General features: G+C 41.9%; 1 protein-coding gene across 1 annotated transcript in view; it reads left to right on the top strand.

The window, feature by feature from the left end:
* The first annotated feature begins 2,924 nt into the window (after nucleotides 1–2,924).
* Nucleotides 2,925–17,284, top strand: part of LOC106876505 (uncharacterized) — a 92,747-nt gene continuing 78,387 nt past the window's right edge. Inside the window, exon 1 of the mRNA XM_014925070.3 lies at nucleotides 2,925–3,916. Within this exon, the coding sequence (XP_014780556.1) occupies nucleotides 3,893–3,916 (24 nt within the window). The 5' untranslated portion in view covers nucleotides 2,925–3,892. The remainder of the gene's footprint in view (nucleotides 3,917–17,284) is intronic.

Here is a 17,284-nt window from a genome sequence, read left to right as displayed (position 1 = left end):
TACTTTAACCTCAGGCCGACCAATGCCTTGTGAGTGAATTTGGTAGAGGGAAACTGAAAGAAGCCCGTCGTATATGTATATATCTGTGCGTCTGTGTCTGTATAACCACCATCGCTTGTCAACCGATGGTGGTGTATTTATGTCCCCGTAACCTAGCGGTGCGGGGAAAAGTGATCGATAGAATAAGTACTCGGCTTAGAAAGAATAAGTTTTGTAATCGATTTCTTTAAGGCGGTACTCCAGCATGGCTGCAGTCAAATGACTGAAATAAGTAAATTAATAGAAGAAATATATATACATATATATATGATAGATTACTGACCACTACATTTAAATTTTCTCCTTGTTTTTCTCCTTATTTCTTTCTATTGAAGAGCGTAGCTCGAAACGTTAAAGACTTTCTCTATTTCCGAGCGTTAAACTAATACATCCTTTTGTTGTTTACACCACCTGTCCTCGTCTGTTGTTTTTTTCGTAAATTCTCCCATATATATATATATATATATATATATATATATATATATATATATATATATATATATATATATATATATATATATATATATATATATATGTGTGTGTGTGTGTGTGTGTGTGTGTGTGTGTGTGTGTGTGTGTGTGTGCGTGTGTGTGTGTGTGTGTGTGTGTGTGTGTTGTACTTGGGGATGATCATATTGCCAGTTTAGCCAATAAAAACACACGCACTGTATATTTGGTGTTAATTTGCTTCAACTTTATATTACATTAATCCTATTTCAGCCACAGTTCTTTCGTCACACTTCTGTGACCTCATCAATGGTCCTTTGCTTTCTTCTTTCTTATGTGTGTCTCACCTTGCTAACTATCAGCCATTTTGTATTTTGTATTCCTATTGTATGTGTCTACGCATGCGTATCCTTCAACGTGTCTATGTTTTTGTAAGTGCATGTGTGTGTATGGGGAGTGCCTGTATATATATGTATATATAGGCGTGGGTGCGTGGTAAGAAGATTGCTTCCCAACTACATGGTCCTGGGTCAAGCCCCACTGCATGGTACCTTGGACAAGTGACTTCTACTATAGCCTCGGACCGACCAATGCCTTGTGAGTAGATTATGTAGACAGAAGCTAAAAGCCCGTCCTATATATATATATATATATATATATATATATATATATATATATATATATATATATATATAATATATGCTTGCACAAGTCCTCATACGCAAAGACATCAGCATAAAACATATATTCTTATTATTGTCCTTTTAGTAAACAAATAAACAAGTAAATTGACACAATACAATGTCTGCAAGTTGATGAATACTACCTATTCCCCTCTATTTTCTTATTGCTATATATATATATATATATATATATATATATATATATATATATATATATATATATATATATATATATATATATATAAGGTTGAGGAGGGTATTGGATTTAACCAAACCCCGGAGGATACAGGTAATACCGAGTAAGTGTTGTATACCGATTAGTTTGCCCCAGTCGTTGTATGAACAGGATTGGGTATTATAAGTCGTGTATTAGCGTGTGTATATGTAAATATATAAAAACAAAAAGATAAAGAGAGCAAAGGTAAGGTTGAAGAATTTTATGGATAGAGTCTTACAGCTGTTTCTGGGAAGATCCAGTACTTCCCTTCATCGGAGACAGAAAAAATAAAGTAATCTATTATTATATCCATAGGCGGATATTTTTAGTATGAAGTGGTAAAGAGTGTGATGTGCTGAAAAAAGAGAGAACAAAGTAATCCTTGTGTGAATAATCCGGAATTATTCCGGATTATTCACACAAGGATTACTTTGCACGAATTTCTACACGGATATTTACCACTGGAATGAAACTACACTTCAAGTACTGTTCTCTCTTTTTTCAGCACATCACACTCTTTACCACTTCATACTAAAAATATCCGCCTATGGATATAATAATAGATTACTTTATTTTTTCTGTCTCCGATGAAGGGAAGTACTGGATCTTCCCAGAAACAGCTGTAAGACTCTATCCATAAAATTCTTCAACCTTACCTTTGCTCTCTTTATCTTTTTGTTTTTATATATTTACATATATATATATATATATATATATATATATATATATATATATATATATAGAGAGAGAGAGAGAGAGAGAGAGAGAGAGAGAGAGAGATACATACATATATATATATATATATATATATATATATATATATATATATATATATTCTCAAACGCAGGATAATGCTAATAATATAGCCTGAACAGGATAAGCTACCCTTATTTTACAGAGAAAAGTGTAGGTGGCCTACACTTTTTTCTGCAAATTAAGGGTAGCTTATCTTGTTCAGGCTATATTATTAACATTATCCTGCGTTTGACAATTTAAAATCACTTCTTTAACTTTCTAAGACATTTCAACGCTTCTAATTTAATATATATAAAAGTATATTTTTAATTGTGTCTATGTTAGTACCCCCACCATCGCTTGGCAACCGATGCTGGTGTGTTTATGTCCCCGTAACCTAGCGGTCCGGCAAAAAGTGACCGATAGAATAAGTACTAAGCTTGCGAAGAATAAGTCCTGGAGTCGATTTCTTTGATTAAAACCATTTAAGGCGGTACTCCAGCGTGGCCGCAGTCAAATGACAAATAAATAAAAGAATATATATACATATACATATCTACATATATATACATACATATACATATATATATATATATATATATATATATATATATATATATATATATATATATGTATGTATATATATATATATATATATATATATATATATATATATACATATATATATATATATATATATATATATATATATATATATATATATATATATATATATATATATATATATATATCGTCAGTATATCATAAATCCGAAAGAGAAGCACTCTCTAGGTTATATATATATATTCAGCTTCCTTTAATCAAATCCTCTCACAGGGTTTCGGTCCACTCAGGACACTTACCCAATGTGTCACACAGTGGAACAGAACCGGGAAACATGTGGTTGGCAAGTGTGTATGTCTATTATGTGATATCCTGTTTGTTGTTAGAAAATAGTTTTTGATGATTCTTTTGTCTATGTCTACATTTAGCGACCGCAGTGTCTTCTTTTTGTAAGTGTCCTCTCAAAAGGACAGCTAAATGGAACTACAAGAACCACTTCATGATACGTGCCTAAGCAGTGTCGACTTAGTGTATGATCGGGCTCACGGAAAATACTATTAAGAAAAATAATACTCATTATATCCGTCAGATAGAGAAAGAAAAGAAAACTAATTCCTTAAAAGGGAAAGAAATCAATCACAGCGTAATAACCTGATCCGTAGTTCAAGTTACAAACCTTTTATGCATGATGCAAGCCTTTAAGATGCTCAGTAAAACACGAACGAGGTGTTAAAAATGTTGTCAAGAAAACAATTAATTTTAAAAATTTCTTCCAACAACAAACAAGATAATACCTCTGTGGAACGAGACAAGGTATGTCGTAGTTACCTTGACAAAAACAACAGCAGATGTTTTATGATATAGTATTTCCAGCAGCCACAGAACCATCACTTTTAGCAGCTGTCCAATCAGAACAGAGAGCCAGACAGTAGTCACCCAAAGTGTTCTGAATCAAGTGAGGTATACCGCTTAACATGCCAGCGTGGTAGTACAAATATCGAATATAACAACACACATTTGAGTCAGAGAGCAGTACCGCAAATCTACAACTCCAAATGCAGTCTTTCTATAGGAGCAAAAATGTAAGAAATAAGATTAATTTTGACAATTTAGGATGAGATGAATAACGAGTTTGCCAAGGACTACTTAATCATGATACAAAGATAACTTCAAACCGCACAAGTATTCTGGATTTGCAGAGACATATATGCAGCCTTACATTGTAACAGGGGTATGTAATCAACGTTATCAATTCTCATTTATAAATAAGAACATAATGAATTACCTCGTCTGAAAACGATGGCATCAACGTCGTCAAAAATTTATTCATTTTCAAATCATTCATTAATTCATTAATTCATTCACGCCTTTGGTATTGTTTAGTTGTAAATTCCTTACCTATATAACTTGAATTCACACACTTCATAACATGCATGAGCACATTATACCACACACACACAAACACACACACACACACACACACACACACACACACACACACACACACACACACACACACACACAATACTACATGCGCGCTTGCGTATCTATATATCGAATATGTATATATTATATCAACATCGTAATTTTGTATTATATATATATATATATATGTGTGTGTGTGTGTGTCTGTGTGTGTGTCTCTGTGTGTGTGTGTGTGTGTATGTATGTATCTATGTACGTGTGTGCGTGTATATATATATATATATAAAAATAATAATAATAATAATAGTAATAATAATAATAATAATAATAATAATAATAATAGTGGGGATAAAAATCCAAATTTACAGGTAAAAACTCAATTAAATTCAAATTATTGAAAATTAAAATTGAATTAAGTTTCACAGTATAATATATATATATATATATATATATATATATATATATATATATATATATATATATATATATATATATATATATAGTTTTAGGGAAACATCGATGAGTTCATGAACCTTGGTTCTTTTCCCTAAAACTATATATATATTCCTGGTCACGATATATATATATATATATATATATATCGTGACCAGGAATTACAACTCAAAAACGTAAACGCAATACCGCTAAACGTTTTGTCCGGCGTGCTAACGATTCTGTCAGGTCGCTGCCTTATGTAAATATATAATATATACTTTTGAATAGCTGATGAAGGTGTCTTTCTCTATGTATATAAATATATTCATATTTATACATATACATAATGCATTTTTACGTGTGTGTGTGTGTGTGTGTGTGTGTGTGTGTGTGTGTGTGTGTGTGTGTGTGTGTGTGTGTGTGTGTGTGTGCATGTGCGTGTATGTGTCTTGTGCTTGTCCCACACCACTGCTTCGCAAGTAGCGTTGGTTTGTTTACCTCCTTGTAACCTATCGGTTCAGCAAAAGAGAACGATAGAATGTGTATATTTATTTCTGATCCTTTCATCCGCCGGTGCATCCCACTTTCTCACTGGACGTATTAGCTTTGTGAGTTCTCCCCGCGGAAGGTAGTCTTAGGTTGCAGACGACTTGGTGGTGATCAATTGATAGCTCAGCCCCTCTCTTTTCACGGACGGCTAGCACAGAATCAAAGTGATCAGAGACAAACACAAATTCTAGCCGTAACCTCTGTTCTAAAGTATCCCTATACCAGGTATATTTATGGATACTTATCCCTGTGTTGAGAAAATGGAGAACCTACTTCCAGCAGAAAAGTATAGTAAGGCCTGGATTGACATGTGTAACCGTTGTGGAAGTGGCGACACAATTAGTGTGCGTAGGACAAGGTGCTTTTTGGCTCATCAGATGATGATCTCCAGTATGGAGTTTAGCTGGATGGGTTTAGCTGCCGAGTGCTGCGAGGCAAGGATGAAAATTAATGTTGCGGTGATTGAGACATTAACTTGTCAAGGAACTCGTCCCAGTGCACTCTACATCATAGTGGAACATCACTGAGGTAATTGGAGAAGTTTAATTATCTCGGGTACCATAAGGCAAGAAGTTGAATTGGATGCTAAAATTACAGGTGCCGTCATCTGAACATCTCCTCTTCGATGTTTCTAACGCCGCACTGACATCATCATAAAACCGGCCAACAAGAGTGGAGCCGTGGTGGTGTGGCGCGCGGACCTCTACTAGGCAGAAGCTCTCCGCCAACTTCAAGACACCTCCTTCTACTGCCCTCTTCCCTCTGATCTCACGCCCAGCTACCAACAGATTGTATCTTCCACTATCCATGACCTCATCTCCTCCTCCCGTCTTCCCCCACCGCCTCCAATCTCATTGTCCGCACCCCTCGCATCCCCACTATTTAGTAGTTATCTTGACCATGTCCTTGCTCCCCTAGTGGCTTCCCTCCCCTCTCACATCCATGACACAAACCGCGCGCTTCGTTTGTTCAACTCTTTCTCCTTCCTTCCTGGCCCCTCTAAACTTCTCTTTACTCTCGGCATCCAGAGCTTTTACACGGTGATCCTTCACGACGAGAGACTGCGTGCACACCAACATTTCCTTGACCTTCGACCCAATCCCCAACCCGTCACATCCACACTCGTTCGTCTGGCCGAACTTGTCCTCTCACTCAACTGCTTCTCGCTCGCTGGTGATTTTTACCAGCAGATCTAGGGAGTGGCTATGGAAACGAGAATGGGCCCCAACTATGCGAACCTGTTCGTTGGCTACGTTGAGGCCTACATATTCTCAAGTTTCACTAGTCCAACTCACGAACTATACGGCCGTTATATTGACGACTGCATCGGTGCGACCTCACTCTCCCGCGAACATCTACACTCCTTCCTCTCTTTTGTCAAATCTTTCCATCCTGCCCTCCACTTCTCTTGCACTATCTCTGACACCTATGTCTCCTTTCTTGATATTTCGGTCAGCATTTATCACTCCACTCTCACCACCTCCATCCATTACAAACACACAGACTCACACTCATACCTCAACTTCTCCTCCTCCCACCCTAAACACACCAAGCTTTCCATCCCCTATACCCAATTCCTCCATCTACGCAGGCTCCGTAGTGACGATCATGACTTTGAGACTCAGTCTCAACTCATGGCTCGCCACTTCAACCGACGTGGATATCCTCTCACCACTATCCACACCGCCCTTGCCAGAGCACGTTCCGTGGATCGTGCATCTGCTCTCTCTCTCCCCGCACCAGCACCGCCGTCTCCCGTTTCCCCTCACCTACCACCCCACCACCCTACCTCTCCAACGTGCCATTCTCCGAGCCTTCCGGCGACTCCAGTCCGACCCCTCCACTTCACACATCTTCCCTAACCGACCCCGCCCCTCCTTCAAACGAGCCCACAACCTACGAGACTTCTTGGTCCACAGCTTCTTCCCTAACCCAACCTCCAAACCCGGTTCGTTCCCCTGCTCCCGCCCACGCTGCCGCAATTGCCATTACCTCTCCAACACCACTCTCTTCACCAGCACCCATCATCAACCCTATCATATCACCGACTCCTTCACCTGCACTTCTACCAATGTCATCTACTACATCTCTTGCTCTCTCTGCCGTTCTCTATACATCGGGCAAACGGGACGCCGCTTGGCTGACCGGTTCGCGGAACACCTCCGAGACATCCGACTCGGCAATCACACCCCGGTCTCACGCCATTTCCGCTCTACCGGCCACTCTTTGCCACACCTGTCTGTGTTCGGATTGCCCTTGCACAGGGGCCATCTGGACTCCCGTCTTCGCCGTGAACAAGGATTAATCTCTCTTCGCTCGCTCATTTGCGTCACATGGGCTCATCTTTCCTCCCCTCCTCATCTAACCCTCATCCCCCTCTCCTCTCTTCCACTCACACCTACTTCCTCCCACCCACCTCTCCTCTATTGCTCCGACTCCTACTTCTTCTCTTCACTCCTACTCTCCTCTCTTCTCTTCACTCCTACCGAACTTCTGCCTCCCCCTTCATCGTCACTCCTCCTCGTAACCCCACCCCTACACAATCCAACCTCACCTTCCCTATCCATCCCACCCCATCCTTTACACCCACTCCTACATACCCCACTTCTACCCCACCCTCAGCCTAACCCACACTCCACCCTCAGCCTAACCCACACTCCACCCTCAGCCTAACCCACACCCCACCCTTGCTTTCCCCACCTCCCAACACCATCACACCACACCATCACACCACACACCACTTCATACACCATACCGCACAATACCATATCACATCACATCACACCACCACGCACACCTAGCACTGACCACTTCCCAGCCCCACATCCACACACCTACACATACAGACACGCACACGTCAAGGTCACCAGCCCTCTTCCACACACACATACATAATCTCTTATACATACGCACGCAGACCTTCGTTTTGGGATCACCACTACTTTATTATCTCCCCTTCTTCCTAGTTCTCCTGTGTAACCCCTCTGTCCAGCATTCGCCATGATAGATCGCTAGCCACTACACATTCTATATTTTCTCTCCTTGTTTCTTTCTGTATTCCTTTCTGTGGAAAGCGTAAGCTCGAAAGGTTAAAAACTTTTTCACTTCCCGAACGTTAAACTAATACATCTGTTTGTTGTCTACACCACCTGTCTTCGTCTTCTATTTTTTTTGTGAATTCTCCCTATATATATATATATATATATATATATATATATATATATATATATATATATATATATATATATATTCTCCCCATCTTAACGTATATGTATGGATTTCTACATGTAAATGAGAGAAAGGGGTGATTATAGACGGGTACTCCCGAGTGGAACCTTGTCTCAATATTGCATTAGTTGGATGTATAGATAGGATGTCTAACCTAAGTCTCCCTAAGGAGTCATTGTAGCAGTCTACTACATGCTGGTAGAAGATGGAGTTGTTTTTTCAGTGTAGTTGTTCAGGTATTCTTTGAACATATCATTGATGCTCCTAAAAACCTCACCAATATATGACTCTAGGGTAATCGCGCAAGTCCCTTCTTGGCACTTAATCTGGTATATAGTGTTTTTCTTTTAGCAGTTCATATGTGGGTTTGTAGAACATACTGCACAATTATTCCGACACGTGATTTTATCAAATTGGTATGACTTATTTAATACAGATTTGATAGTCCTACCTGTCGTTTCTACAACTTTGATTTTAAGGCCAGTTGTACGCAGGATTTTCTTAAATGCCCTACTTAATTCGTTCCTAGGTGTAGCATCAACAAACATTACACTGTGAAACTGCTTATTATCAAACCAAGTATTATTTCTATTTCTTTTGTTGGTGTCCCTCTCTAACCTATTCCAGAACTTATTGCAGTATAGGGGGCTATGAATATCGTTTTCGCTCCTTTGTACACTCTGATTCTATCGCAGTGTGTAACCGGAACGTTGCGTTCGGAATATGTAGTGCTGGATGTGTTGTTATCGTTCTTGTGATTGGCATAATGGGGATACGTTCCTCATTACTCTAACCAAGTCTACCACGAGGATGTTGATTTTGGTAGTATTTGATATCACAGGGTCACTACGGATTACCAGTGGATTAACCATAGGTTTACTCCACTCACGCTATAGTGTGAGTGGAGTAAACATGCTTTAACAGTTCGGTTAATCATAGAATTTTCTATCCACAGCTCAGTATCTACGATAGGTAATCTATTTCTGGGATGTTTAGAGGCGCAGTCTACAGTAACCGTTATACTGCTATGGAAAAACAAAGAATGGAGAATTATACATTCTTTAATTCGCTTACGCGCGTATCAGATTGGTTGGTGTTTTAAAGTTCTACAAAGCGATAATCATGTATATTCATCGAAAACTATTTAATATCATCCTATCCTTATCAAAGCTATACCACAGGATAAGTATAGGATGGTGTTAAATTTCTCTATCTTAGTCGATCGAATATGGGATCGATTTATATGCATGATTACTGCATCGCAAAATTTTGAAATGCCAACCTATCTGAAACGCACGTGAGCAAATTAGTGAATCTATAATTTTCCTTTCTTTGTGTTTTTTCTCTATATTCTGTGACCTTATACAAAATTTATTCGGTGTTTCAACTTCAGATTTACAAATTGCACCGACAGCACAAAGTAATTTTACAGCCAACGTGGATTACTGGACAACTTATACAGCTAAGTTTGATCCCAACAGAGTGCTTCACACACACACGCACACACACAGAGTGGAGTCGCGTGGCTTGGAATTGCACTCATGATCACAAGATATAGTTTCAGGTCCTGGACCGGGTGACGCGCTTTGTCCTTGTGCGAAACACTTCATTTCACGTTGCTCCACTCCACTCAGCTAGCAAAAACGTGCAATCGTGCGACGGATCGGTGTCCATTCCAAGGAAGGAATATGTATACCACAGAATCTGGGAAACCGTCCTTATGATTTTATTGCTGGGGGAGTGTTTCACTCTCTATAAATACCAGCGGCCTGTCAACGGGGATCTTAGTCCACACAGTATCAAGGTATGATGAACAGCCATGCTTCATGTGTACGAACAGCCATGCTTCATGGCAGTGAAACATGGGCCGTGACTGCTGAGGACATGCGTAGGCTCGCAAGGAATGAAGCCAGTATGCTCCGATGGATGTGTAATGTCAGTGTGCATACTAGACAGAGTATCAGTACCTTCAGAGAAAAGTTGAACTTACGAAGCATCAGTTGTAGTGTGCAAGAGAGACGACTGCGCTGGTATGGTCATTGTAGCGAGAATGGATAGCTGTGTGAAAAAGTGCCACACCTTAGCAGTTGAGGGAACCTGTGGAAGAGGTAGGCCCAGGAAGACCTGGGATGAGGTGGTAAGGTACGACCTTCGAACATTGGGCCTCACCGAGGCGATGACTTCTGACCGAGACCTTTTGAAATATACTGTGCGCGAGAAGATCCGGCAAGCCAAGTGAGACCTAAATCTAAGGCCCAGCCAGTCCACTTATGCGAACCTTCCTTCCTTCAATGGACACTAAATTCCACTTGTGAAGACCTATTGAGGCAAGTGAAATCGAAATCAAGTTAAGTTGGACACTAAACTCCACTGCGTAGGCCTGTTGAGGCAAGTGAAATCGAAATCGAGTTAAATTAAAATTGGACACTAAACCCCACTTGCGAAGACCTGTTGAGGCAAGTGAAATACAAATAGATCGTTGCCGTGCCCCTGGACTGGCTCATGTGCGGGCGACACATGAAATCTTTCGAGCGAGATCGTTGCCGGTGCCCCTGGGCCGGCTCTTGTGCGGGTGACACATGAGGTTTTTCGAGCGAGATCGTTGGCCGGTGCCCCTGGACTGGCTTATGTGCGGGCGATACATGAAATCTTTCGAACGGGATAGTTGCCAGTGCCCCTGCACTGGCTCATGTGCGGGCGACACATGATATCTTTCGAGCGAGATCGTTGCCAGTGCCCCTGGACTGGTTCTTGCGTGGGTGACACATGAAATGTTTCGAGCGGGATCGTTGCCAGTGCCCCTGGACTGGCTCATGTGCGGGCGACACATGAAATCTTTCGAGCGGGATCGTTGCCAGTGCCCCTGGACTGGCTCATGTGCGGGCGACACATGATATCTTTCGAGCGAGACCGTTGCCAGTGCCCCAGGACTGACTCTTGTGCGGGTGACACATGAAATGTTTCGAGCGGGATCGTTGCCAGTGCCCCTGGACTGGCTCATGTGCGGGTGACACATGAAATCTTTCGAGCGGGATCGTTGCCAGTGCCCCTGGACTGGCTCGTGTGCGGACGACACATGAAATCTTCCGAGCGGGATCGTTGCCAGTGCCTCTGGGCTGGCTCTTGTGCGCGTGACACATGAGGTTTTTCGAGCGAGATCGTTGCCAGTGCCCCTGGACTGGCTCTTGTGTGGGTGACACATGAAATTTCTTCGAGCGAGATCGTTGCCGTTGCCCCTGAACTGGCTCTTGTGTGGGGTTGTTGTAGGATTTTCGAGCGAGATCGTTGCCGGTGCCCCTGGACTGGCTCTTGTGCGGGTGACACATGAGGTTTCTCGAGCGAGATGAGCGTGGCCGTTGCCAGTACCGCCTGACTGGCCTTCGTGCGGGTGACACGTAAAAGCACCCACTACACTCTCTGAGTGGTTGGCGTTAGGAAGGGCATCCAGCTGTACAAACTCTGCCAAATCAGATTGGAGCCTGGTGTAGCCATCTGGTTTCACCAGTCCTCAGTCAAATCGTCCAACCCATGCTAGCATGGAAAGCGGACGTTAAACGACGACGACGTAACATATTGTATAATTATAAACAGGGCAAATTGAAGCCATTTCTCAGCAGACTGATAAAATGATGAACAACCTTAATCGATTTTCGAAACTTATTGCGTTCTCATCAGAGGCGTCCACATCATTTTGACAATCTCCAGAGAAACAAGAAGCCAAACTGTTTATATACACAACAAATGCAATATATATATGCATATGTATATGTTTGTGTTTGACCCCCACCAACGCTTAACAACCGATGCTGGTGTGTTTATGTCTCCGTAACTTAGCGGTTCGGCCAAATAGAGCGATAGAATAAATACTAGGCTTACAAAGAATAAGTCCTGGGTCGATTCGTTTGACTAAAGGCGGTGCTCCAGCATGGCCGCAGTCAAATGACTGAAACAATTAAAACAATAAAAGAATATATATGTATATATACGTGAGAGGACAAATGAAAGAAGGACACCCAACATATTTATTGGGAGTTACATGTGTGGATCAAAACAGTTTGATTAAAATACCCTGGTACTCCAAGTTTCAAAGCATAAAACTAATCCTCAGCCAATGGAAATTTGAATTTCCGATGACTGAGGATTCAATGGCATCATGCTTTGAAACTCGGAGTACCAAGGAATTTGATTCAAACTGCTTTGATCCATATATGTATGTGTGTGGGTCCCAATTATGCCAACCTCTTCGTTGGTTACATTGAGGCCCAAGTATTCTCCCAATTCTCCGGTTCGACCCCGGAACTATACGGTAGCTACATAGATGACTGTATAGGAGCCACCTCCCTCTCCCGCGAACAGCTCTGCCTTTTCATCTCCTTCCTCTCTAACTTCCACCCTGCTCTTGACTTTACTTCTACCATCTCTGACACCTCTGTTAACTTCCTCGACATCTCTCTTTCCATCAACCCCCCTCCAACTCTCTAACTACCTCCGCCTTCTTCAAACCCACTGACTCCCACCTCTACCTCAACTTCTCCTCCTCCCATCCATTCCACACCAAATGGGCCATCCCCTACTCCCAGTTCCTCCGCCTCCGACGTTTGTGCAGCTTGGACCAGGATTTCGAGACCCAGTCCCAGTATCTTGCTCGTCTGTTCATGCATCGAGGATACCCCTCCCACCTTGTCCAATCCGCCCTCGCCCGCGCTCGTCGAATCGACCGCATCACCGCCCTCTCTCCTCCCCCACACCAATCCCCTAACCGTACCCCCTTCCCACTCCGTTTCCATCCTGCCATCCTACCCCTTCGTCGGAGGATCCTACGGGCCTTCCGTCGCCTCCAGCTCGATCCCACCACCCACCCCATTTTCTCTAACCCACCCCTATCCTCTTTCAAACGCGCCCGCAACCTACGCGATCTACTGGTCCGTAGTACCTTCTCCTCTTCCTCCCCACCCCCACCGGGCTCCTTCCCGTGCTCCAGATCCCGCTGTCACACCTACCCCTTCATCACCAATACTACCTCTGTCACAGGGTCGAACCTACACACTCTTCACATTCCACACAGTTTCACCTGCACCTCCTCCAACCTAATTTACTGCATCAAATGCAACCTATGCAACCAACTCTACGTGGGGCAGACGGGCCGCCGGCTGGCCGACCGTTTCACCGAACACCTAAGGGACGTTCGGCTAGGTTCGGACTCCCCCGTCGCCCGTCACTTCCACTTGGCCAACCACTCCCCCTCTAACATCTCCGTTTTTGGCCTCGCCCTGCACCATGGGTCCACTCCCTCGCGACTCCACTTGGAACAGCGCTATATTTTTAACCTTAGATCATCTTTCCCCTTCGGACTCAACACAGCCCCCTCCTCCTTATGACTCTCCCCTTTACGACAATGCAACACTTTTCTTTATTTATTATTTATATATATATATTCCCCCCCCCCCATCCACTTTACATTATATCCATTATTCACTTTTTTATTACAATCACTACAATTTTCCACAATTTATTTCATCCCTTCCTACTCGCACACATACCCACACAAAAAATACACGCACCCATACACACACATGTAAGCACACCTACCCCCAACACACCACACACACACAACACACATGCATGCACTTACACGCTCAGACTCGCCCACACACTTATACAAACGCACATACACATGCACACTTCCGCATACACACACGCTAACAATCACGCAAATATACACACACACACACCCAAGCATACACACCCTAGCACACATGACCCATATATACCCCCATTCACACATACCTCCCACACACCTGACAACCCATACATACCCCCATTCACACATACCTCACATACCTCCCATACACCTAACACACACACCTCCCATACCTTACATATATACCGCCCACACACATGACAAACATACATGCGCGCCCTCACACACACATATAGACGAACGCACATATATACACGCACACACACGCACAGTGGTAGAGACACACACCTTACACAGCCCTATACACACACAGACACACACACACACATATATACGCGCACGCCTACATACACGTACATACACATCCGCATACACATGCACACACACACACACAGGAGTGCACACACAAAATAACACACATACCTGGCACACATCCTTACGCTCTCACACACATACGCACGCGCACACACATAAACACACTCATACACATACACACACGCACACTCACCTCTCACATACACAAACACACACATACACATACACACACATGCACACACGCACACACACCTCTCACATACACAACACTCACTCACATACACAACACACACGCACGCACGAAAACATACACAATATACACAGACACGCACGCACAAAAAATATACACACACGCGCACACACACGCACACGGACACACACATACAGACACACATAAACACACACGCGCACACACACACACACGCACCCGTACCTAACACTCACAACCCCACACACATCACAATCCCACACATACACGTACATCCACACACATACACACACACACGCACACACCCACATTCACATACACACGCACACACACTTCTCACCAACACAACACACTCACACAGACACGCATACAATCACACACACATGGGCATAAACAACACACGCACATACAATAGTAAACGCACGCACACACACGTACACAGCAACGCACGCACAAAAACATACACATACACACACGCGCACGTACAAAATACACACACACACACACGCACACGTACCCAACACCTACAACCCCACACACGAACACACACATACTCAAAAACTGCCTGCTGACCCTCCAGTAACCATTGTCCATAAGCACCCACTAACTATTCCTGCTACTAACTCCTTCCACTACGTCACGCACACACACACACACACACAAACACACAAACACATAAACCACCAAACCATGCACACACACACACACACACATACATACGCACACACACGTTCTGTTATCACACACACACTCGCAGACTCTCGCGCACGCACAGATATTCACCTCCCTTTTTCACTCTCCTGTCTTAGAAAGAACTTTTTCCCCACCACCTCCTCTTCCGGTCCTTTCATAATGTAACCTCGTGGGCATCGGTGCCATTTTCCTCTTCCTCCGTTTTTCCATTCTCCGAACTTTCTGTCTTTCTGACGAAGGGCTCCGCCCGAAACGTCATACTCTCTCTCCTTCCTTTTCCGAGCGTCCAATAACACTATCCGTATCACGTCCTCACTTTGTTATTGTTTTTTGCGTTTTTTTTAAACTTATATATATATACATATATATATATATATATATATATATATATATATATATATATATATATATATATATATATATATATATATTGGATTAAAAATTACAGATTTGTATTATATGTTTGAAGACTATATTAAGACCGTCATGTTAGAAAAATGATAAAATTTTGTGTAGAGTGACATTGTTTTTGGAGAATTTAACCGGTTTCGCATTTTCTTTTCAAATTTCTCAAATTTCTTTGCCGTTGTTGTGTCATCTATTCGCTATGGTGTGATGTAGAAGAGTTTGAAACAGGAGGAGGTAATCAGGGATTTTTCGGTGTAAAGGAGTTAATGAAAATGTTGGGAATGATTGTTTTGTTAATTTAACCTGATTTGGTTTTGATAGAATAAAATGTTAGAAATGGTTAAGTTGGTTATCTCCCTTACACTGAAAAAGTCCGATTACCTCCCCCAGTTTGGAACTCTTCTACATCACACCACAACGAATAGATGATACAACAACGGTAAAGAAATTTGAGAATTTTCATATTGGTACAAAGGTTAGATTAATCTGTCCTAATAAATCTGATTTATGTAAAACTTAGCAAGATAATTTTAGATAAATATATACCGTTCTATATTTAAGAGATGAGGAATTATTTACATTATTTACATTATTTACATTTGACAGATATTTGTCCTCATCTTGTTTGTTGTTAACACAACGTTTCGGCTGATATACCCTCCAGCCTTCGTCAGGTGTCTTGGGGAAATTTCGAACCTGGGTTCTCATTCCTAACGATGTTAGTATTATTATATTATTATTATTATTATTATTATTATTATTATTATTATTAATCAGGTCGCTGCCCTGAATCGAACTCGGTATTATCGGTATTATCGGTGATAATGGCGAACCCATAGCTAAACCATCTTTTTGTCGATATATATCAGTGTCCATACTGAAGTAGGTAGTTTCTACACAGAAAGTCAATATTTCCATCAAGTTTGTTATTGGTATACTAGTGCGTTCTTTCAGATGGGTGTCTGTCACTAGTTTTTCTTGAATCACCGATAGTGCTTCACCAGTTGGGAATAGACTTATCACATCTAGACTCACCATCTGGTTGGATTCAATAGGGGTATCCTTGATCAATTCTGTGAAGTGGGTGGAATTCTTCACGTATGATGTTGACTTTCCTGCTAATGGACTGATTACATCCACCAAGAAGCGGCTCAGTGGATGACTTGCTGAACAACAACCTCCTAAGCAGACCGAGTGCAGATATGAATCGCACATGGGAACCGGTATTGAGGAAGGATAGAAAAATAATAGATTTATAAGCCCTAAAATTCACTCCATAATTGCCCACGGGCATATGGCGTAGTGGTTAAGAGCGCGGGCTACTAACCCCAAGATTCCGAGTTCGATCCACGGAAGCGACCTGAATAATAATAATAATAATAATAATATAATAATAGTAACATCGTTAGGAATGAGAACCCAGGTTCGAAATTTCCCCAAGACACCTGACGAAGGCTGGAGGGTATATCAGCCGAAACGTTGTGTTAACAACAAACAAGATGAGGACAAATATATATATATAATGCACCCACATAGCTGCCCCTAATGTGTATATACATGTAGATATAGAGTAAATACTCTATATCTACATGTATATACACATTAGGGGCAGCTATGTGGGTGCATTATATATATAT

This window comes from Octopus bimaculoides, chromosome 13 (genome assembly GCF_046866305.1).
Source record: "Octopus bimaculoides isolate indiv1 chromosome 13, ASM4686630v1, whole genome shotgun sequence".
Taxonomy (NCBI): domain Eukaryota; kingdom Metazoa; phylum Mollusca; class Cephalopoda; order Octopoda; family Octopodidae; genus Octopus; species Octopus bimaculoides.
This window is presented reverse-complemented; position numbering and strand designations above follow the sequence as displayed.